The sequence below is a fragment of the Pocillopora damicornis genome, chromosome 1 (genome assembly GCF_964200805.1).
Source record: "Pocillopora damicornis chromosome 1, jaPocDami1.2, whole genome shotgun sequence".
Lineage (NCBI taxonomy): Eukaryota > Metazoa > Cnidaria > Anthozoa > Scleractinia > Pocilloporidae > Pocillopora > Pocillopora damicornis.
This window is the reverse complement of record NC_142670.1, coordinates 30,655,285-30,677,808: the sequence shown is the minus strand read 5'-3', so window position 1 is coordinate 30,677,808 and position 22,524 is coordinate 30,655,285. Positions and strand designations below refer to the sequence as shown.

Here is a 22,524-nt window from a genome sequence, read left to right as displayed (position 1 = left end):
TCACATTGAAGCCAATCCTATACTCCTAATTCCAAAATGGCGGCGGCCGATGAGAGTCTGGATCGAATAGCATGAAAACGAGGCATCGAGGGCCAAGTCTCGTGTTTACGTATGTAAATTAATGGCAAAGAAAGAGCGCATCATGCCGCAAAATTGCTGTGTCCCTGGCTGCACTAAGAAAGTTTACGAAGAAGATGGTATTAAGATCTCTTACCACAAGTTTCCTGAAAATAGAGATTTATTTATGAAGTGGATCGTTGCCATTCGAAGAGATGAGGGTAAAGATTTCAAGGTGACAGAACACACGAGAGTTTGCTCGCGACATTTCAAATCGTCAGATTATCTACCGTCACTCACAGGCCGTAAAAAGAGTTTGAAATCCATGGCAGTCCCATCTTTGTTTCCTTGGAAGCAGGGTTCGCCGATCAAGCGAAAATCACCGAGGAAAAGAACTCTGATTTTGAAAAAAACCGCGACAAAATCACAGGAGACGACAATTGCGCCAGCACGAGTCGACAACTGTTCCACGTGCGATCTAGTGACATTTCAAGAATCTCGCGCTTCCTCCCCGTCAACACTAGCAGATTCGGCAAGCACCACAGTAGAAGAACCAGCTGAGGATCTGGAAGCTCTTATTTGCGAACTTAAACTTGAAAATGAACGGCTTGTCGGGGAAATCCGTAAAATCACTATTTCAAATAACAATTTCCAGTCGGAAGTAGAGGAACTTAAACGCCGGAACGATTCCTTGCAGTCAAGAGTGTTCTGCATTGAGAAATTTTTGCCCTCGGAGAAGGATGTCGCTTTTTATACGGGGTTCCCAAACAAAAATGTCTTAGAAAGTGTTTTCGCGTTTTTAGATCCTGGTAAGAAAGGGGAAAATATAAATTACTGGCACTCGGATTCACCATGTGATGTCCCCTCCCCACCCTGTCAGAGGGATGAGGAAGATATTCCCAAGCAGGGTAGGCCACGCCAATTGAGCCCAAAGGAAGAATTCTTTTTGACCCTTTGCAGACTAAGGCAGGGGTTCAAGGAGGAGCATTTAAGCCACTTGTATGGAGTCTCACAGACAACAGTAAGCAGAATAATAATTTCATGGATAAATTTTATGTTCTTAAAATTCAGTGTAATTCCAGTGTGGCCATCAAGAGCAAAAGTGGATTTGTGCATGCCTGCTGACTTTAAAGACAAATACCCCTCAACTAGGGTCGTTATTGACTGTACTGAGGTACGATGCCAGATGCCCAAGAGTCTACGCCTTAACAGTGAACTTTTTAGTTCTTACAAAAACCACACAACTCTTAAAGGTTTGATTGGCATCTCACCAGGAGGTGCTATTACCTTCATCAGCCAGCTATACACTGGTCATATTTCTGACAGGGAAATTGTTACAAGATCAGGATTTCTGAATCTGCCTTTTAATAGGGGAGATTCTGTCATGGCCGATAAAGGCTTTACTATTCAGGACCTTCTACCCCTTGGAGTGTCCCTAAATATTCCACCTTTTTTGGGAAGCAAGGGTCAAATGAGCGCAGCAGAAGTTGTTGAGACACAGTCGATCGCTTCTGTTCGGATTCATGTTGAAAGGGCAATAAATAAAATTAAAAATTTTCATATATGGGATAGTGTAGTACCGTTCACCCTGTTTGGGGTTGTAAACCAAATGTGGGCGGTATGTGCCATGCTATGCAATTTTCAGAACAGTATCATAAGTGCATAACTTGTTTTGATAGCAAAATATTTATGTTTGAGGGAAAACTGAAAAAGGCCCTGGTGTTGAAATCTCTTGGCAAATGATTTTTTTAATTCAATTCTTATCCTTTTAGTTTTTATTTTGTATGTAAAATTTTCAAGAAGTAAGTTGTAAAATAACTTTTTGGGCTAATTAACAGCACGATGTTTGTTGAAATTGTGCATTGCCACGTGATGTAGACACCGTAGAGACTTGCGCTATGATTACAAAATTGCAATCCAATATATAGTAATTTTGCAAATATTTTTCTATTCAATAGTCTCAACTGACACTGAAATATTTGCCAGTATTTTTTATTATTACAATAAATTATGATAAAAGGCCAGTTGTCTTTGTCAGGGTATTTGGTTTCTATAAAAAAAAAAAAGAAAAAGAAAAAAACTACAGTTGGCTCCTGATTACTTGAACCCTCAGGGAAATAGCAATGATTTGAGTTATCGAGGGTAAAAATCATATAGAAAATGACCTGAAGGAAAATGTAAATTACTTCGAGTTAGCGGTAAGTTAGAGAGGGTTCGTCAATTATCTGAGTCAAATGTAGTCTTGATTTCTTTACACATTTATGATCACGACTAACTTCATATGAATAGATCATGAGTATTCATTAGACAATAAAATTTGTAACATACTGCTTTGTATTTTTTGGCTATGTTTTACAGAGCAGCAACTGGAAGAAAGTGCTTGAAATAATAGTCACATAGTTTTCCACATAAGTTGTTCCAGTGGTCCTGATCAAACTTGATCCTCTCCACACTTAGTCCTTTACTAGTGTAAACAAGAAAGTCACACCATGGTACCCCTGATAGGCCCATAAGTCCTTGCACCTGATCGTAGTAAACATGGCTTCTTTTTAAAGATGGCTTCCCATTTTTGTTTTCCATAAAGAAGCCAGGGTCATCACAAGCCTCGAGGGGAGTCACATGGAATTTCGACGATGGGCATTTTACCTCACCAAGCCCAAACCTGTCTTTGCAGCTCAAGTCAATGATTTTGGCATCTGGGGAAAATCCTAAAATTGGAACCTTCGGAGAAACAAACAGTCCACTCTTTAACACTTTTACAGGTTTTCCCATTTTCCTCATATGTTTCTCATATTCCTTCAGTGCCACCGGCTCATACTTTTTGCCATGTTCTACAGCAGCTGAAGAAAATGTCTTCTGTGCTAAAAGATCTTCCACAAATTTGGTGTGGTTCCTCTGTCTTCGAGAAATTTTTCCAAAATTAGAGGCAGTGAATCTCAATTTTCTTTCTCGCATCCATTCCTCACAACTTGCTTGCTCTCTGGTTTTCTCTTCCATTTTGTTTGCCTCTATAACACCAACAGTCAAGCTCTTCAGCAGTTCCATTTCTTTAACAGTGAGGTTGTCAGGGGTCTGAAATGATCCGCAGAAATCATCCAATGGGAACGAAGGGTAGGCCGGGAATTCATTTGCTGTGCAGTGTTCTGTACAGTCAAATCCATCAAACAAGGTTACAAATGTGAAGTTCGATTCAGTAAAGGAAAGCTGATACGATCCAAATGACCCAACTGGGCATTGCCCAAAACGAGTGTCAACAACAGGTGATCTATCAATACTCGAGGGATCAACCACTTGAGTTATGCCAAGCGTTGAGCTATGCTGCTCAAGAGAATGTAGTAATTGTTCAAGCTTCCTCTTCTGACCACTTTCTCCCTTTCTTGCTTCTGTCAGAAGACAAGTTACTCCTGTTTTTTTGACACGTTCAGCATTATTTGCAGGATTTGAAACAACCACATCCATGACAGGCTGGGAGCGGATACCTTCTAGTCTTGATTTGTGCCAATTTTGCAAAGCTGATGTGCATGCACTGGTTGGATTTTCATCCTCCTCATCCTTCAAATCTCGCACATCTTTGCAATTATAAATAGTGTATTTGCAAACTTTTATCATTAAAGCCAGAATGTGATTGCAAAAACCAGATTTACCTGCAGCACAACTTGGCCCACAGTAGGCATACTCCACATTTCCTGTCACCATACAGAGTGCTAGTTTTAAGTTGTGCGGTGCTTCATTGACCTTGAAACTATGAAAACACTTAGCACGGAAGTAAAAATACCTCTGATCAGAGTGCGTTTGTATTTCATGCAAATACTCATCAGCCAGAAACTGCTTGGCTTTTTGTAATCCTGTGGGCAGCGAATGATGCTCACCATGTCGATGCTTTTTTCCAGAATCACTTATATGTTTCTCTAATTCTGCACGAGTAAACATCGGGCCTTTGGCAAGGGATGTACCCCATCCGTTCGCAGGAAAAGCGATGTTCTTTGTGTTGTCCGGGTCCGGCGGAGTCGACAAGTCGGAATCGGCGGATTCGGCTCTTTGGTCCTCAGTACAGACTCTGTTACGATTCTGTTTACGCCTTGTGTAGATAAAGCTTTCATCCGGATCCACAAGGAGATGAGCAACATTTGCTTGGAGGTAGTCGTTGACTCTGTAAAGGAATGAATCCAGTAAGATTCAAGGCCATAGCAACCACAGCAATGATTTGAAGTCAACATAAACACATATCTTACCGCTTGCAAAGTTGCGCTTTAGTCGATAATCCTTTACAGCTATCCCCGCGACATTTCAACCAAAACTTCAGCTCAGAATTTTTTAAACGATTCGGATCTCTTCCGTTTAATGAACTTCCCGGAATATCGTCTTCAGTTAAAAACGGAGGACCGTACACAAGAGTGTTTGCAAGAGACGCCATCTTCTGTTGTCTTTCGCGTTGGCCCTCGATGCCTCGCTTTCGTGTCAACTCGGCCCAGACCATCCGCGGTGGCCGCCATTTTGGAATTAAGCGTATTTGGGTTCGGCTAGCAGTTTTCTTTATTTGTGCTATTTCCACCATCACACCCTTCCGGAAATCCGAGTATTATTTTGTTTTCGTATAATACTATCATTTCTTAGTGATCCGCTTTTTGTATGATCGATAAGGATTGCTCTTTGCATACATCCCAAAAAAATCCCTAATTGTCTTAAATTTTTGCGATAGAAACAATTAAAGTTATGCTTCCACAAACTAAAAGTCGCTCAAAGAAGTTCCTGAACTCCATGGAAACTGTTTTCAAAGCCTTTGTTTGTTTTCCTTTGAAGCGATAATTTGTATCTAGTAAATGTTTTAGGGCTTCCTATGGGGCCAATATTGTCTTGGTTCATTAAAACAAAACAAAAATTGTCAGAAGTTAACAACGTTTACGTCATTCTTTTTCAAAGCACACGTTTTGTTGTGTTTGTTTTCTTTCCATCACAATGTTATTTTGCATATAAAGGGACTCGGAAATAGTAATTCTGTCATTGGTGTTTTGGGCTTGCTGCCAGAAGTGTGAAAGACGCTTTTACAAGTTGAGAGGCTAACCAGCTTGTGAAAATCTTAAACGTCGAAAAAGGTTTGCTAACTTTATTTTGCTTTATTGTGCGTTGGAAAATTGTCAGTATACTGGAGTGAAAATTCAAGAGCTAAATATATGGTATGGTGGATTAAGATAATTTGGCTTTCCTACAAGATGGAAATACCATCGCATGAAACACGAAGTTTTGAACGAAGGCGGAGTGTTAAAAATTCAAGGAACTGCTTCCCAGATAATCAACACTAAATATATCTTAGCTCCTCTCATGGGAAGTTCATTTTGCTGCTAACCACACTTGCATGACCCAAGAGACTCCAGCTGACAAAGGTACGTAACTTGAGCTCCAAATTAAATAAATATCGTATTATGCAAATATAATGCGAGCTTACTATTTCGCTTTCGTTAAACGATCTTGCGGTCGACTAATTCCTCATCTCTTTCAGCTAAAATGCCGAAGTGTCCCAAGTGCAACAAGGAAGTGTATTTTGGTAAGTGCACCCTTCTTTTCGTCATTACAGTAACATAAGGGAACGGTTTAGTTAGCTTCACAATTTCGAGACGTACATGGGGATTAAAAATTCTTGACAAGGTCACCCATTCTGATCGAATTCATCGAAACTGTTTTGTCGTGCAGAAAAACTGATTCTCTATCGATTTGATTTCGTAGTTCCAGCTGGAGCTTCTAACACGAATGATCGAATCAACTGTAATCCCTGTTCGAAAGATTCTTGCAAATGCTTGCAACTTTGGAGAAATGTTCACCACACTCTGCATATTTAATTATTTTAGTTGGAGCGGGACCACCTTTTGGGAGCTTTCTAGCCGTTGGTATTCAGCAAATCGTAGAAATCTGCGGTATTCATGGAGAAATTTAATTTGAATTTATTATTATGTAAAGTTAGAGGGTTTGTTGAACCGGACTTTCGCGTTTTTGAGGTAACATGTTAGGATAGACTTTAAGCCATTGCAGCCTCAACGCCCTGATAGAAGGCCCCTCCGTTTTGCATATCACGCCTTTGGCGCTGACTTATTACACTAATTGGCCCCAGTAGGGCGTTCTTACAATCTAAAAAGCCTTGACTCAAACGGGTGAATAAAAAGTAATATTAGAGATATGCAATCCATCCTCTGAATAATATTAAAATAACGAAATTCGATGATTGAATTGTATATGGGAACAGTAACACGATAATTTGAACTCCGTCTACGAGGTCTTGGAATTAATTGCAATGATACTTCTCTAAGTACTGAATTTAGGGATACTGGACCATCGATACTAGACACTCCTCCGAGCAGTGGACCGGCAAATGACAATAATTCGTTTGTCTGTGTTTCAGCTGAGAAGGTGACTTCTCTCGGCAAAGATTGGCACAGGCCTTGCTTGAGATGTGAAAAATGCAATAAGACTCTGAGTTCTGGTGGTCATGCCGAGGTAAGAGTTTTTCCTTTTAAACTTGTCGGAGAGTTGTTTTTCGAGATTCTCTTGTAGTCAGAATTAGTCTCTATGGTATTCAGAGAATTCCTAACAGGAAATTTATATTATTAGCGTCTGTTCAGGGACTATCATTAAGACAAATAGAAAATGCTAGAAGCTATGTTATCTGTCTCATTAAATTGATAGCCGCGCATTGTTTACAGCGAACGGATGACGAGCTCTGTCTGGTATAAAAAATTGTGTTAATAATCGCTGTGCGCCACCACGCGAGACCCTGTCCTCATGTGCATTCTTTTCATAAAGGCGCGCGGCACGGAAGGATGAGAGGAAAGAGAAAAGAAGTAACGCTTTCTCCGTTCCCAAAACACCTAGCGTTCCCTCGCTCGACGTGTTATCAAGACGATTGGGAACTAGTCTGCCCGAAAGCCGATTAGAGTGTGCAGGAGTACCTTGAGACGTAAGGTCTGAAGTTGATTTTTACAAAAGTTGTGCAAAAAAAATGTGCGGGGTCCACGTTGCTCAAGTGCTACAACGCAGTTGTTCGTGGCCTGCACAGGTAGCGGTTCTCTAGGTGTTCGATGAAAATAAAGGCGTTGGAGCCGCGAAAATAAGGGGAAAAACCTTCCGCCCCAAGCCCCACCCGTTTTGTCCAGGTCTGCTTCTCGACACTTAAAAGCGCACTCAAAAACCGCTAGCTATGCCGGCTAAGGTGACCGCTAAATCAAAGCCTCAGTAGCGCATAATAGCCCCTAAATCCTGGATTGCATTGTTAATATGACTATATTTTTTTTAAATTTTCCAGCACAAGGGTAAGCCGTATTGCAATAAGCCATGCTACTCTGCTTTGTTTGGCCCAGGAGGTTTTGGCCACGGTGGAACAGAGTCACATAAATACTGACTTCACCACGCACTACAAGTGAGAGTCACTCTGTTGCTTACTGTATCCGCACACGCCAAGCTCTCGTTTGAGCAAGCGGCGAACGAAGCGAGCGCGGGAGAGTTTTGCGAAAGGTCTGGAACGAGAAATCCTCACGTTTTGAACCCTCGCAGATCCTGCACAGAGCACTCGCGCACTTCCATAGCTCGCGGGCTCAAAACTCGCAGGCTTTCCTTGTTCGCTCGTTTCGCTGTGCCAATGGATGCCTGGGAGCCTAATACGCGCCACGCACTGATGGAAAGAAAATGTAGGTATATAATTTGACACTCCTATCAACAAAGTGCTTTTCGATTGATCGTCATTAAACTGTATTCGATATAATCCACCAGAGTAAATAATAACAACAATTCGAAGATTGCAAAGAGCCAGTGGAAGCTCAAATGATGTTAAAAAACAGATCACCTATTACTTTCTGACGTCCAGACACACATCAACACACACCGCTCGCGTGCAAGCTTGCATATCCCCAATTGGAGCTCACAATCCTTTTTTTTGGGGGGGGGGGAGGGGGGATGGGACAGAAATATCCCAGCCCTGGCTACACCCTCCTACAAAAAGAAGCATTCCCCTCTTCCTACTAGGGAAAGTCTTGCGTTCGTTCTCGATCATCAAAAAAAAAAAAAAAACTGCAAAAAATGAATGTTAATAAACAAATTAACGTCTATCCCACTTGCTGCAGAAGAGATGATGGGAGATAACCGTATACCTTAAAACATGACAGTGAGCATATTTTTGAATCTCTAATCCCTAGGTTCAGTTCAGACATGACTGACGCTGACCGCACCCAAGGCATCATTAGGACGATGACATGTTTTGTCTTTTGTAGCTCTTGCCAGTAATCCTAAATAAAGACGAATGTATTTTGTCACTTGTTGGTTTATTTGTTTGTATGTACTTTTTGACATCGGTTTTTGCTCTCTCGCAAACGGCAAGTAATGTATTTCTCAAGATTTAGTACAGTTACCTTCTCAATATTATCAGGAGGGCTCCTTGCCTTTAGTCTGAACATGAGTTGGCTTTTTTTCCCTTCAAACTCCAGTAGATATTTATTATGGAAAAAGGAAGATTTTCGAAAGGTTTCACATTCCCAGCGACTGCAACTGAAAAAAAATACGTTGCGTGAAGAACAAAAATTATCATAACAGTCTCCCAATCGACCCTACAACCTTTTCTGTAGACTTTCATTTAAAGTTACCTTCGTCTCATGCTCTCTTATGATCATGGGATATTTACTGTATTCCTTACCTCTCGTCTGTTGACCGTAATTGTTATTATTTAATTATTGACGTAGTAATTTGCGGCCGATTTGTCTCATTCTTGTGCGTCTCTGTTTACTGCATTTCCCCCGAAATGTCAAAGTGTCCGACTTGTAATAAAGAAGTGTTCTTTGGTAAGTAAAAACTACCTTAGAGGGGTTTATTTAAATCAACACCGCTCACATGAAAACTACACGCGCGCTGTTCATATTTCTGTCAACGTGATATTTGTATTTTCAGTATCTGTTTTGTCCTTTTTGCTTTCTACGCGTTGAATTTCATCAGTTTTGATTCATGGACTCTTAACTTGACGTTGTTAGTAGAAAATTATCAATAAAATCTTGTTCAGTATCTGAGGTAATGGCCTAACAAATATTTACAGATTTGGAAAATGCGTTGGCTTACGCAGGTCGGGAGATTAATTCATTCGCAGTCTTCGTACACGAATAATTTTATTTCGGTATTGTTGCTTATTTCTAGCTACTCAGTATATAGGTCAAAGCCTTATTATAGGACGACAAGATTAACAGTTAATTGTCAAACAAGCTCTTTGTATAGCGGAGATTGTTAAACTAATTAAAATAGTTGTCTGGGGTTAAAAAAGATCTTGACTTTATTGATTTATCTTTTTATCGCGAGTGAAACCTGTGTCTGATTAAAAACTCTCTCGTTTTTCTTCATTTCTAGCCGAAAAAGTGTCTTCTTTAGGAAAAGACTGGCACAGGGGCTGTTTAAAATGTACAAGATGCGGGAAAACGCTCACTTCAGGTGGCCATGCAGAGGTACATTGTCTGTTTCCTATCAACCTATCTTGTGCTGCGGTTTACCTTTTAAAGTTCGGAATCTGAAGAATTTGTCAAAAGTTAATCGAAACAGGGGGTAATTTATATGAAATCCATCAGCTAATTATAATTATCAAATTCCCTCTTACACTCTTACAACATGCTAAGATAAACATTTATTTGTGAACTTTCTGGCTACCATTTGTAGTAAATTATTTTGAAATGCGCGGGGTTGAATACTTTGCACCTTTCAGTCAATCTGAAATTTGAATTTGCACTTTTCATGCAATTAAGCAGTAACTTTTAGTGGTTCTTTTATTCATCAATTGTCGTTTTGTGGTGACAAACGATTCAAAAGATTGACAGGTGCTGTCTATATGATTTATAGTACAAATGGAATAAATTAAGATTCTTAACCCTCTCTACATGCACAGGAGTTCTCTGAGTCAGAGTGAAATTAATTTTTCTGTGCTATAAAAATTCCTAAATCTGTTCAATTCATGACTGTTTTATATGTTTCGTTTTTAAAGATGAATCCACAGATCTGAACAATAATAATTATGATTTCTTACACAATATTCATGACCTCTTTCTCAAAGGTACCCTGGTATACCAGTGAGATAGCCGAGGCAAAAAGGCGACGCCGGAAAGCAGAACGGAGATGGAGAAGAACACGATGACAGGAAGATTTGTTGGCATTCAAGAAACTCAAGAACCACGTTACTTATTTAAGTACACGGGCTAAGCATGCTTTCTACTCAGATTTTGTGAACGACAATAGTGAAAACCAAGGAAAGCTATTCAGGGCCACTCGATCATTGTTCAGGGTCGGCCAGGGGGGGTAGTGGAATACCAATATACCCGAAAAAAAATCGACAAAATACCCCAAAATACCCCAAATTCCTCCAAATATACCCAAAAATAATCGAAGCTTTGAATACTTTATACCTGAAATTCAAAGAAAGTGATATACTGAATACCCATATTTAAGCTGCAATATACCGTATACCCGATTTAAAACGCCCCTGAATACCGAATACCCAAAAACCCTGGCCGACCCTGATTGTTACTTCCTAGGAATGAGTTGTGTTTTCCAGAATACACGGACAACTCAATCTTAGCCAACGATATCGGGCGGTTTTTCGACCGTAAGATTGCAAAGATTCGGGCAGAGCTTGATGTGTGTACTCTTCATCCTGGGGCGGTGGCTGAGGATAGAGTGTTTACAGGCGATAGGAAACTTGATCATTTCAATACGTATTCTGTGGAAGATATAAGGAAGCTGGTCAGTAGATCATCGAAGAAAAGCTGTCAACTTGATCCTATGCCGACCAATTTAGTAGTCGGCATGTCCGATATGCTTCTCCCCATCATCACTAATGTCGTGAATTCTTCACTTTCCTTGGGACACTTTCCATCTGATTGGAAAACGGCCCTTGTGGATCCAAGACTGAAGAAGACCAAGCAAGGGACTTCCTTATCCAATTTAAGACCTGTGAGTAATCTGCAATACCTCTCTAAATTGGTTGAAAGTGCAGTTTATGATCAGACAACCGATCACGTTACTCAGTCGGGTTTGTATCCCATCCTCCACTCAGCCTATCGACTTGGTCATAGCACAGAGACTGCCCTATTGAAGATACAGAATGACATACTAGCTGCAATGGACAATCAACGAGTTACTCTTTTGGTATTGCTAGACCTGAGTGCAGCATTCGACACGATTGACCACCAAGTGTTGTTGAATCGCCTGTGCGTGACGTATGGAATTACAGGTACCGCTCTTAAATGGTTTCACTCGTATTTATCAAACAGGAAACAGCGAATCCTGATTAACGGGAGCTATTCGAGTGACTTTGATCTGCCTCAAGGGGTACCTCAAGGATCATGTCTTGGTCCCTTGCTCTTCACGTTGTACGCAAGTAAGCTCTTCGATGTTGTTGAATCCCATCTCCCTAACGTTCACGCATACGCTGATGATACGCAGCTCTATATCTCATTTAAGCTGGATGGTTCTGCTACTGAGACGGATGCTGTTGACGCTCTACAAGCTTGCATCAGGGAAATAAGAACCTGGATGGTCCAAGACAAACTTCGGCTGAACGATGCTAAGACCGAGTTTCTTATTATAGGTACACGCGCACAGTTAAATAAGGTTATGATAAGTGACTTGCAAGTAGGTAAGGTAAAGGTTTCTGCGGTTTACTCTGTTAGAAACCTGGGTGCTTGGTTTGATGCAAACATGAATATGACCACACATATTAACAGCATATGTCAGAATATTTATTACCATCTACATAACATCCGGCGTATTAGAAAGTATTTATCATATGATAATAGGAAGTCCATTGTACAGGCTATTATAATGTCACGATTAGACTATTGTAACGGTCTATTATATGGTACGCCCGCTGGTCATCTTGGTAAGCTGCAACGCCTGCAGAACGCGGGTGCTCGCCTGGTATGTACTATATCTAGGTATGATCCTATCACACCATCCCTGATCAACCTGCACTGGCTTCCGGTTACCCACAGAATAGAATTCAAGATAGCAATGCTAGTTCACAAATGTATCTACGGTGTCGCACCACAATATCTTTCAGACTTGATAAAAATCAAAGAGAGCTCGCGGTATCAGTTGAGATCATACCGGGGCATACTCCTAATGGACAATACCTATAGAACAAAAAAGACACTCGGGGATAGGGCGTTTGAAAATGCTGCGCCCAAAGTATGGAATCGACTCCCTCTAGAAATTAGACAATGTCAATCATTGAACATTTTTAAAGTTTTACTAAAGACACATCTTTTTAAATTAGCTTTTTATTAGTTCTTTTATTAACTCATATTTTACTTTTATTGTTTTCCGAAAATTGTAAATTATTATTATTATTATCATTATCTGGACTAGCCATTTATTACTTTAAGATTTTAGGGTTGTAATGCGCACTCGATCATATCTTTATCGCATGCTAGACTGCGCAATATAAGAAATAAACATTATTATTAAGGTTTTCTTTTTTCATACTTTTTTTTCCACTTGGGCCTCCACCCTACCCTGAGGGGAATTCCAATTCTGCTTCAAACTTTCCTTCCTTCCCTCAAAGTATTTTCTTTCTTTTTTTCCCTTTTAAATCTCTACCTTACCCATTACTTACCCTTACCAACTTTCCATTGCATGAAATGACTAGCCATAATACCACATACCCAGGACAGTTGGAAAGTCCTTTACAGACCCCCCATCCCTCCCCCACTCCTTGAAGTCCTGTACTTCACTGTGGTTGACCTGGCAGACCTAATTACCCTGCACCCCGTGTCTGCCGTGCTAGGAACGCAACAACAATATCAACACAATATAAGAATAAAGAAAAATATCAATTAGGGGATCATTGGTTGATTTAATACCAAATACTTGGAACTAATATTGTAGGAATTGTATAGCATCGGCAGTAAAAGGGTTAAAGAACTCAACACAGTAATCACATATCAGAATACCAATGCAACCCTTTTTTGATTCTAGAGTCCCATGACACTGTGTCACTGACAGTTTTGCTCAGATGATTGTTTTTTTTTTGGTATTTGCAGAAGGATGGTAAACCATACTGCCATATCCCATGTTATAGTCCCTTGTTCGGCCCCAAAGGGTATGGTCATGGTGGAACAGAATCACACTCATACAACTAAGGATGTCAAGTTATCATTCCTGAAGAGCATTTTGGTAGGTGAGATTTCAAGGCACATACACTTAACCCTTTAACTCTCAAAAGTGATTAACATAAAACTTCTCCCTACAATATCCATACGTTATTTAGCAAACAGATAATGAGAATATTCAAACTTATCAGGTAGAAGCTGCTATCTTGATCTAGCAGCAAGTTCTCACAATTAATTTACAAGGAAATGAGTAGCAGCTAGAGGAGAGAATTAACAATCAGATCTTGGGAGTTAAAGGGTTAATTATCATATGACCCCCTATGGCCCTGCTGGTGCTTTTACTGAAAAACATTATCCACAAATTTGCCTTATGGGGGCTGTATTTGATGATGTAAACCTGCGAGCTTCAAGCTTAACCCTCTAACTCTAAGAAGTGATTAACCTGTAACTTCTTCCCTTAGTATTCATATGCTATCCAGCAAACGTGTGATTAGAATACTCAAACTTATCAGGTCGAAGTTATCATGATTTAATGCCTAATTCTTGTTACTAATTTACAGGGAAATATGCAGCAGCTAGAGGGGAGAATTAACTATTAGATCTTGGGAGTTAAAGGGTTAAAGAAGAAAGTGTAAAAAGATAGAATGATGGCAATATGATAACATGCTTCTTGACTGAGTTAACTTGGGAAGAACAGGAAGGTATTTGGCTCTTAAAGGTCATGACACTTATTTCTTCACCCCAACTTTTTCATCAGCCATGGTGACCAAATTGGTCACAGCTCAGAGTACTGGGAGATGTAAATCATGGTCTAAATAAAGGTTGACCTAATTGATAGGAAAGGGCTCCAAAGCATCTCAATTAATTAAGAAAGTGCAGGGGTTAATCCACAAAACCTAAAGACTGATATCTAATTTCTTCATACAATATCTCCCCTAAATCAAATATTAAGGTCAGGAAAATAAAGAAAATGATCTCCAAAAGGAGGAGCTCTTGATTATTTGACAAATTTTCTTATCAGTACCATAGGAAATGTACAGAATATGAATCAGAATATGCATCCAGATGTAAGGGTGCTTAGGGTTAATGTTAGTGTCCATGGACCAGGTTTGAAAAAAAATATATGAGAAGCATGATTGTTGTTAGTTTTGGAGCTTTATGAATGTTTATGTTTGTTTTCCTTTTACAGGTTAGAGAGAGAGTACAGTTTTCGTTAAGATATATTTCCTTTATAAATCACCTTTGTTCACTTTTTGGAATGACACAAGAATAAAGGTTGACAATAAAGTAAAGTTTGTTTTGTGACAGAGTCAGTTATTTCACCGTAGGGTGGGGTTTGTTCGCCCGCGTGAGAGCAAAGCAAGCCGGTGAGAGGTTTCGAAGAATCAGGCGCCAATAATGAGGCCTCCAGCGATAAAATGCTAAAATATACCACTCGGTGTGTATACTAATCGGTTCCCCTGGAATAAATACAAAGCTGAAACCAATGGCGACTTGATCAAACGCGGGATTTCTCGCTTCTGGCAATTTTTTTTCCCTTTGTGTGAGCCATTGAGGGATTTTCAATCGGGCCAATCAAAAGTAATCCACGGATACTTTTGGTCTTGCTTCACTACGACCCATAACAAATCACGCCATTCTCTCAGCCAATGAAATGCATAGCTGAAACCAATCGCGACTTGTTCACCGGTGGGTTTTCCCGCGCTTCAATCAGTCTGCTTGTTTCTACTTTGAGTTCTCATTGGCTGGCTTCTTGTGATATTTTCCTTTATTCTAATTGGTCGCGCTCTGATGGGCTCCCTGTGACATTTTCTCTACCCCAGATCGGTCGTAGGGATTAGTTCGCTTTTGGCTTTAGTACATCCAATCAAAACGCGCTCTGAAGAACATGTGGATGGTTTTGGTAGTCGTATGTAGACGGAAAAGATTAAGGTGCCTTATGAGATAGATATGAATTAAATGAAGATCTTTTGAGCTTTAAAACTAATCCAACCACTCTTCTCTAATCAATCTTATTAAGGCACTTCCTTGCTTTACGCTAACAGAGGCTAATGCAAAGCTTATGTTAATCTCATCGAGTAGCATGGGAGTGGCTAAAACCTGACGGTAAGATCGAAGGATACTGTGGGATACTTTTATACCTTAATTTTTACCAACGAGATACCAATGTACCTATAAACTTTTTAAAAACGTCCTCAACAAATTCATGAAAATATTGTGCACCAAAAGTGAATATAAAGACCACGAATACCTGAAGAACTAAAACACCTGGCTTGCGAGAATTCCCTCTGTTATCGCTGCAGGACACACGGGTTATCAGTCCCAGACCCCTTAAATACCTCTCGCCAGCTCATGTTGTTCAAGGCCTTGTGCTGAACCGCCGATAATAAGAGCGTGCTCCCAGTCTATAAAACACCCGGCGGGGCTTGGTTTCGACACAATACACGTCAAACTGAGTATAACAAAGCACGCTTCAGTCAATCTTCTCTGCTGAATAATCGACTCCGCGTGAGGCCTTTGACAAATCAACTGTTCTATCGACAAAACAATTTTCTTTTGTGCTTTCATGCACACAGCTTACCCTATGGCGACATCTTCAGTGCTAGACTGTCATAATCTGTGTATCAACGTTTCAAATCAACATTTTCTTGTACTCAACCTCTAATAGTGTTTTTATTTTAGTTTCAACAACAGTTTGTACGATTTTTAATTCAGTTTTAAATTCTGAAACCTCAGAATACAGAAGGAAAATCTTGTGTTATTTTCGTATGTTAATTTTGAGAGAGCATAATGGCCATATGAGAACTCTTGAACATTACCAGATGTTCATGTAATATTTTTCATGAAAACTTGCGATCAATGATTCGGCCTCATTTTGAAAAGAAGTGTTTACTAAAATGCTCTTCTTTCCTCTCGTCTCGTGGAATTGAGAGAACTAGAAAAAAAGAAGAGAAAACTGTGTCTACTGTTTGTTATTTTATATCGGCTGTACAAAAACTCGCAAATAGTTCTTTTGTACTCTAGTATTCAACTTTACTTGTCCGTAAGGGGACCTCGGGCATGTAGACTACGAGCAACCCCCCTTTTCGGTAGTCGCGCGAGAAAAAAAAAACTCAGCAAAAAAGAAATTGATTTTAGTACTAAAATCGTTTTTTTAAGTTGAGTTTTCTTGACTGATTTCCCCAAAAAAGAAAGGACTGCTCGGAGTGTAATGGGCACGCTAAATTTAACATTTTTCTCGGAACAAGACACGGTTTTAGATGTATAAACTAACCAGCTAAACTACGATGCTCATTCAAAATTGATCGATCCTGTTTTTTCCTTTTCCATCTCCTCGTGTTGGAAGCGTTACCCACGCGCATTCTGATTGGACAAAAAAGAAGATCACCCGGTGAAAATATATGCAATTTGTATTCAAATGGATTGTCTTCTTATAACAACAGGCAGGTGAGAATTCGGAAAACGCCGAGCGATCTTGATTTCACAACCAGGAAGAAAGCTTTTTCGATCTGCTTTGAGAACAACAAGAATCTATCTGGATCATGTCGCGAAAATGTCCAACTTGCGAGAAGACCGTCTACATGGGTATGCTCTTAATTTTTTGTCGATCATTTGAAAATTTAGGATCTGTTGTTTTGACTTCGACGCGCGCTTTTCCCGAGTGGTATTTTACATCCGTGATGTGAACGACTCATGATAAAAGCTGAAGAATTCCTCGTTGCTTTTGACCTTCATTGATGCTACTGGCGCTAAATGGAAAACGTTCTTATGAAGTTTTTTTGCTAATGGGTAAAAAATAACAGATTTTGTTCTTCGATGATCATGATCTCATATTCATATCTGCCATTTCTTTGACAGGCGAGAAAAAAGAGTCTGTTGGAAATTGGTATCATCCATTGTGTCTAAAATGTAAGAAGTGTGGCAGGCAGCTTGCGAAAGGAAACCATGCTGAGGTCTGTTGATTTACTACTATTTGAGCGTATGCTTTGCTTTGACAAGCTAAGATTTCGATTTGATGCAAATTCAATAGAAAAATGTCTGAAAGTACGCTCTTGTTTATATATGATATTGGATGTCGTGACTTGAATTCATTAACCTAAAATTAAGCTTAAGGTAACAAACCCCACCTAAAGAATTCGCATTTGTTTTATCATGTTACCAGAACCTATGAGGTAAGTCAACGAGAATATTCAGAGAGAGGTCAGTCATCAAAAGAGGCGACCCTTCAATAGTTGCAAATTGGAGACTTCTCGTTTTATCAGGAAACAAAGAAAACTCCCTTGCTCATATACAAAATACACAGAGAGGGTGAACTGTGCCGTTGGTAAATGTTTCAAATTTTTGATTAACCTGTGGATGGGTTTTCTTATTTGTCTTGATTTAGTTTCTTCAAACGGCCTATGTAAAGTGACCTTCATTTACGATAGTAAAGGGGTGCTAAATAAGGAACTATTACAGTTTCGTATCCTGGGGGGGGGAGGGGGGGGGAGGATTAATAACCAGCTAAGGTAGCTGGCTACATTTTCCGAAGAGTAGGGAATTTTCGTCCGGGATGACGAAGTACGCTATTGCTTAGGCCTCTCTGCCCCCAGTTCCCCCGCCTATGTTGAGTTATTCGTCCCGTCTTATTCCCTTAGACCAGACACCTCAAGTCATACTCGTTTCTAGGATTGCTCTTCTCCCTTCCCGCTGGAGGGAGGGGAGCGGGAAGAGGAAGAAGAAAGACCTGAAAACGAGGTTAACCTTTGGTCTAAAATTACTGTTAATCGGAGGATGCAATATATTTGCTTGATCTTCTCTTGGCGGAAATTTTTCGTTTTAAATTGTTCGATGTTTTCAGCGCAAGGGTCAGCCATACTGTCATAATCCTTGTTATGCCTCAGAGTTCGGCCCTGGAGGATTCGGACATGGCGGAACGGAGTCACACAAGTACTGACACATGACCGTTTTTAAGTAAGTTGCCAACTCTAAATATAGCTTACATTTGCAATACAGAGGTTGTCCTTAAACAAATCCACGTTTAATCGGCAAAACAACCTCTACACAGTAACATGGCTAATACTAAAACTTCGTAAAAGTCCTCAAAAATACGGCTCTCTAAAAACTAAACTCGCACACGCGATAATTATATGCGTCACTTTGCCTACGAGCTTACAAATTGAAAATATCTCTGAGCCTGCGCGCCATGCCAACTCGGTTACTGTCTTCTTGACAGAGGTTATAAAGGGGTGTTCGCGCGCGAGGGAAGGACTGCCCCTTCTCTCGTACGTGACACACCTTTCGCGTTCGTCTCGCGCTTGCCAAACTTCTCGCCTGAAAAATAAAAATGTACGCATCCGTCCAGTTTCTACATTAAGCTCATCAAAGAATAGATGATTTATCTTTAATTAACTCAGCTATTTTCATTTGTTTATTGATGTAGGGTTTAGGTGTTCCCAGATCAGATTGGTCAACCATAAGGAAACATGATACCTGCCATCAGTAAACCCGAAGGAAACTTCCACTGACTAGATTATAAAACAGACACAGTCTCTCAGGAAACATAAACTTTTTAATAAAGTGCCTTCGTGCCGTGAGTGCACCAGCTGTTGATTCATAAGTTTGTTGGCGTGTAGAAGCACAAAAAGATTGAGCGCGCGGACAGGTAAAATTTATCCCCTTGCGCATGCCCAATGTTTGACCGCTGTGTTGCCGCGTGCCAATTTCCCGCGTAAAATTTCATACAAAACAGGAGAAACAACTGTATTCACAAAGCTGTTTTCAAATCTCTCTGACGTATTTTGCGAGGCTTTTAATACCACAAAATAATAATAATGTTCCTGGTCTAGGCTGCAGGCAGCCATCATTATTAGCGCTATAGGAAAAGCGTTTCTCTGCACACGGGAGAATTTGAGTCGAGTAGGGGAGAAGTTTGCTGGGGTCTGACTAATTCAAAATCATCAGTGACGGACCACTTGTAGACCTATCATTGGCTAGCGTTCCTCAAAGCCTAAACGCTCTTGCAGATGAAGAAACGCGCGCCCTGAAGCTCTGATAATGAGGGCCTGACCGTAGGCTATTCGTGCCCCAACAGATATCAAAGTAATTTAGGCAGCACCGTCATATCTTTCAGGGCTACATAGATTCTCTGTTATAAAACAAAATGTTTCCTCTCTGATTTCCAACCAGTCAGCCTACTGTTTAAATGCTTACGAAAATAAGGTAACGTAACCAGTTAGGGATACCGCTTGCTATTGAACTACCGAGCAGTCGTGGATTTCAAATCTAAACTTATTGGAGAAATACTTCTTGCACACGTTGCATTTGCAAATAAAAATAGAGCTTTGTTCTTCCTTCCTGTTCTCTTCAAGATTTGATTTCAGTCGCGGTGGTAAGTGTCCTGCACTGAGAAAGTCGATATGACAATCAAGAATACACCTGAAAGTATAAACAGCCTAGTCATGTCTTCGTTAGAGACTTGCAAGGGCTTATAAAGCTGAGAAAAAAGTCTACCCTGTTCCAGGCGTTCAGTCAGTAGAACGAAGCGCGATGGTAGCGGCAGAGTGAAAAAGCGAAAGGGTTTGGGTCGGGTCGGGTCGGGTCGGGTCGGGTAAAACGCTTGCACCCGACCCAGACTTCCCTCGCTTTTACTATCACGCTTTGTTTTACAAACATATGCATATTCACGATTCTGTTCTCTATACATGTCCTACTGGGCTGACAAGAAGAGTTTGTTTCACAATTAAGAGCTTCTTTAGTTGGTGATCCTTTCCTTAATTCTCGTAACCTTCAATTTTTGATTCAGGGGTGATATTGTAAGGAGAAATTAATTGCTTGTCATGTCACTCTTAGGGTCAAAGGATTTCAAAAGAACAGAAATACGTACAAATTCTTTGACACGACGAAGCAATACTTACTTGATAGAGAGTTCAAACAATGTAGATACTTCGGCAATAACAGGGCCTTTGTCCTCACAAAACCACGGTTTGAAGTTGCAAAACAGGTTTCTCCTACCCTTCCTCTTTTTTAAGCAATCTAAAATGGATTGTAACCCTTGTTCTACAATTTCTGGTGGAGGTGATGTTAAAGGATTCTCTCGAACATCAAGACTTGTTAAACTTGGTAAATTGAGAAGCTCTGTTGGCAAATAAGTTATATAGTTGCCCCTGCAAGAAGGAAACAAATTAAACACTGATTGTTAGGACTTTGCAAAGCGAACACTAAGTTGGAAGAATTGCTGGTTACCAGTTGTCTACGCCACCTTTGAGACATCTTACCACCAGCTTTTTAGCCAGCCAGCAGACTCTTGTGTCTGAGTTTTGCCTTACATCCCCTCTTTGGGTAAAGCTGCCTATTACACTACCAGCAGCTGCTTATGGAGGAGTAATTAAAACCTCCTGGATATCTCCTTCTTTATGCAGGTATTTGTATGACTATGATGATACATAACTATTTTTTTTCTACATGTTTGAGGCAATTATCAATTGAGTGTCAAAAGTAAACTGAGGCTGCTTTGGTTGTACTCCAACTTGCTATGTGATTGGCCACCTCCTTAACCAATCAGACTCAAAGCTAATACCACTAATGTCTTGCTTATCTGCGATTTCTTGTACTTCATGCCCTTTGGTTTTTTTCAAACCTTTCAATAACAACCATGTTAAAGCAAGATTCTCAAATAGATTACTTTTTAAGAACAGAAAAAATGTGTGGACTAAAATGGAATTGCATTGTTGGTACCTGACTGAAAGAACTTCCAGGGTTGGAATATATGCAATGATTCTTGGAAACCTTTCCTAGAGAAGAAAGAGGAACAAAAGCCCTTTGACTCTCAGAAATGAAAAACATGCAAGTTTGTTGAATACATTACCCAGCTGGTGGGTGATAATTTACTTACTGACCAAGTAGGAGGGCCAGACTGAAAAAATATTTGGCTTGAGGTTATGAAGTATGAACCATGAGCAATACCATTCACACAGTATAACTATGAGTGAAATGCCTTCCTGTCCCGCCTGACCAGACACAGCTAATAAGCACTTTAACATATCACAGTCACTAACAATTTTTTGGATCAACCTCAGTATCTGAGCAACTGCATACCTACCCCTCCCCTCAAGTGATAAAAAGTTAGGCTTGATAACAGCTTAGGGGAGGGGTAGGTGCGATACACTTGCTCAGATACTGACATTAATGCATTTTTTTGTTTCCCTTTTGGAGCTCGGCGATAAAGCTTAGTCTCATCAACATTAATTGTTAATATTAGCTACTACTGCAACTAATGAATAGCCCATAAATAAATCAAAATAATTACTTTAGATGGGTACTTACCAAGGCATTAAATGATAAATCAAGCTCTTTGAGTTGTTTGAGGTAAATTACCGACCAAGAAATATCAGTCAATTGATTCCCACGCAATATGATTTTTTGGAGATTTGAGAAGGAGCAAAGCTGAATTGGAATTGAACAAATTTGTTTACCTTGGGAAAGAAAAACAACATTATATTCAATCAATTCACATCAATAGTAAGTAATCAAGCAAGAAATATTGCTTATTAAAAATAAACAGACAATAATATGGGAGAATCAAAAATTGGGTCTATTGTGGTAATGATGATGGTGGCCATAATGATGTTGACAATGGTGACAATGATAATGATAACCCAGATGACCTGTCTGGAATGAACTGTAAGGAAAGCCACATGAAATGCTGAGCACTACTTTGGGATAGACAAGCATATGGGAACTAATTTTAGGGGAGTAACAGTATATCCTGTTTCTTCGGTATTTTCCAATTTTCATAAGAATAATATGCAATAATGTTATTAATTAATATTAATCGTTTGGCACACCTTCTAGAATAAATTGCTGAACTTTGAGAGGATTTTTGTAAGCCTCCAAAATTCTACCCACATCTTCTTCTTGTTCAGATGTGAGGTCAACATCGGATAAAGATATCTAGAAATCAAATGAAAAAAACAGCTTCGCACTATTCCGAAAAAAGCCGTGGTTCCACTTGGTAGACGAGCACTAAAGATACAACCGCATAATAAACAACGTCTTGAAGTTACCGATCAGAGAGGGAAAGTAAATAAATATCTCGATCTCATAAACATGCGAAAAACAATTTCACCTTTGTTGGATTCGAAGTCAGCCCTCTACCAAACAAGAAGGAAATTATATTTCTGAATGGCTCAAGAATGCGATCCATGAAAGACAGACTCGAAATCAAGATATGCTCTTATTTCAAAAGCAACCTGTCACTTCTTTCCACGTGGAATATTTCTCATTGCATTAATTTCATAAACTCTTCGCGAAATTTGCAGACCTCAGTTTGTTTTGCTTACGTCTAAAACTAAATGTCGTGTAAGAATCA

The 22,524-nt window shown here is 39.9% G+C and overlaps 5 protein-coding genes and 1 long non-coding RNA gene across 10 annotated transcripts; 4 read left to right on the top strand and 2 right to left on the bottom strand.

Moving 5' to 3' along the window:
• Positions 1 to 23: 23 nt before the first annotated feature.
• On the top strand, positions 24 to 2,081 carry LOC149053265 (uncharacterized). Its single transcript, XM_089187999.1, has one exon. It carries the CDS (start codon positions 122 to 124, stop codon positions 1,721 to 1,723), a length of 1,602 nt encoding a protein of 533 aa, XP_089044125.1. The 5' UTR covers positions 24 to 121; the 3' UTR covers positions 1,724 to 2,081.
• Positions 1,821 to 4,507, bottom strand: LOC149053264 (uncharacterized). The gene is made up of 2 exons (XM_089187991.1): positions 4,290 to 4,507; positions 1,821 to 4,207 (listed from the first exon to the last, which is right to left on the bottom strand). The coding sequence occupies exons 1-2, from the start codon at positions 4,469 to 4,471 to the stop codon at positions 2,410 to 2,412; spliced, it is 1,980 nt and encodes a 659-aa protein (XP_089044117.1). The 5' UTR covers positions 4,472 to 4,507; the 3' UTR covers positions 1,821 to 2,409.
• Positions 4,508 to 4,917: 410 nt separating this feature from the next.
• LOC113677972 (cysteine-rich protein 1) lies at positions 4,918 to 8,351 on the top strand. Of its 4 annotated transcripts, none has more exons than XM_027194839.2 (5): positions 4,918 to 5,150; positions 5,555 to 5,599; positions 6,449 to 6,543; positions 7,349 to 7,462; positions 8,235 to 8,351. In XM_027194839.2, exons 2-4 carry the CDS (start codon positions 5,560 to 5,562, stop codon positions 7,442 to 7,444), a joined length of 231 nt encoding a protein of 76 aa, XP_027050640.2. In that variant the 5' UTR covers positions 4,918 to 5,150; positions 5,555 to 5,559; the 3' UTR covers positions 7,445 to 7,462; positions 8,235 to 8,351. The 4 variants fall into 4 exon arrangements, 2 of the variants coding, with proteins under 2 accessions (XP_027050640.2, XP_027050638.2); XR_016187640.1 differs by having other exon boundaries at positions 5,009 to 5,150; positions 7,349 to 7,730; XM_027194837.2 differs by having other exon boundaries at positions 5,055 to 5,438.
• Positions 8,352 to 9,379: 1,028 nt separating this feature from the next.
• LOC149053263 (uncharacterized) lies at positions 9,380 to 14,467 on the top strand. 2 transcript variants are annotated; one of them, XR_016187644.1, is made up of 3 exons: positions 9,380 to 9,521; positions 13,107 to 13,239; positions 14,365 to 14,467. It is a non-coding gene; the product is annotated as an uncharacterized LOC149053263 (long non-coding RNA). The 2 variants fall into 2 exon arrangements; XR_016187645.1 differs by lacking the exon at positions 14,365 to 14,467 and adding an exon at positions 13,736 to 13,921.
• A 2,098-nt stretch (positions 14,468 to 16,565) lies between these two features.
• LOC113677973 (cysteine-rich protein 1-like) lies at positions 16,566 to 18,767 on the top strand. The gene is made up of 4 exons (XM_089209316.1): positions 16,566 to 16,760; positions 17,034 to 17,128; positions 18,016 to 18,128; positions 18,598 to 18,767. Exons 1-3 carry the CDS (start codon positions 16,718 to 16,720, stop codon positions 18,109 to 18,111), a joined length of 234 nt encoding a protein of 77 aa, XP_089065442.1. The 5' UTR covers positions 16,566 to 16,717; the 3' UTR covers positions 18,112 to 18,128; positions 18,598 to 18,767.
• LOC113677971 (uncharacterized) lies at positions 18,707 to 22,500 on the bottom strand. Its single transcript, XM_027194835.2, has 6 exons — positions 22,282 to 22,500; positions 22,001 to 22,106; positions 21,480 to 21,628; positions 20,892 to 20,947; positions 20,072 to 20,320; positions 18,707 to 19,592 (listed from the first exon to the last, which is right to left on the bottom strand). Exons 1-6 carry the CDS (start codon positions 22,357 to 22,359, stop codon positions 19,406 to 19,408), a joined length of 825 nt encoding a protein of 274 aa, XP_027050636.2. The 5' UTR covers positions 22,360 to 22,500; the 3' UTR covers positions 18,707 to 19,405.
• Between the last annotated feature and the right edge of the window lie 24 nt (positions 22,501 to 22,524).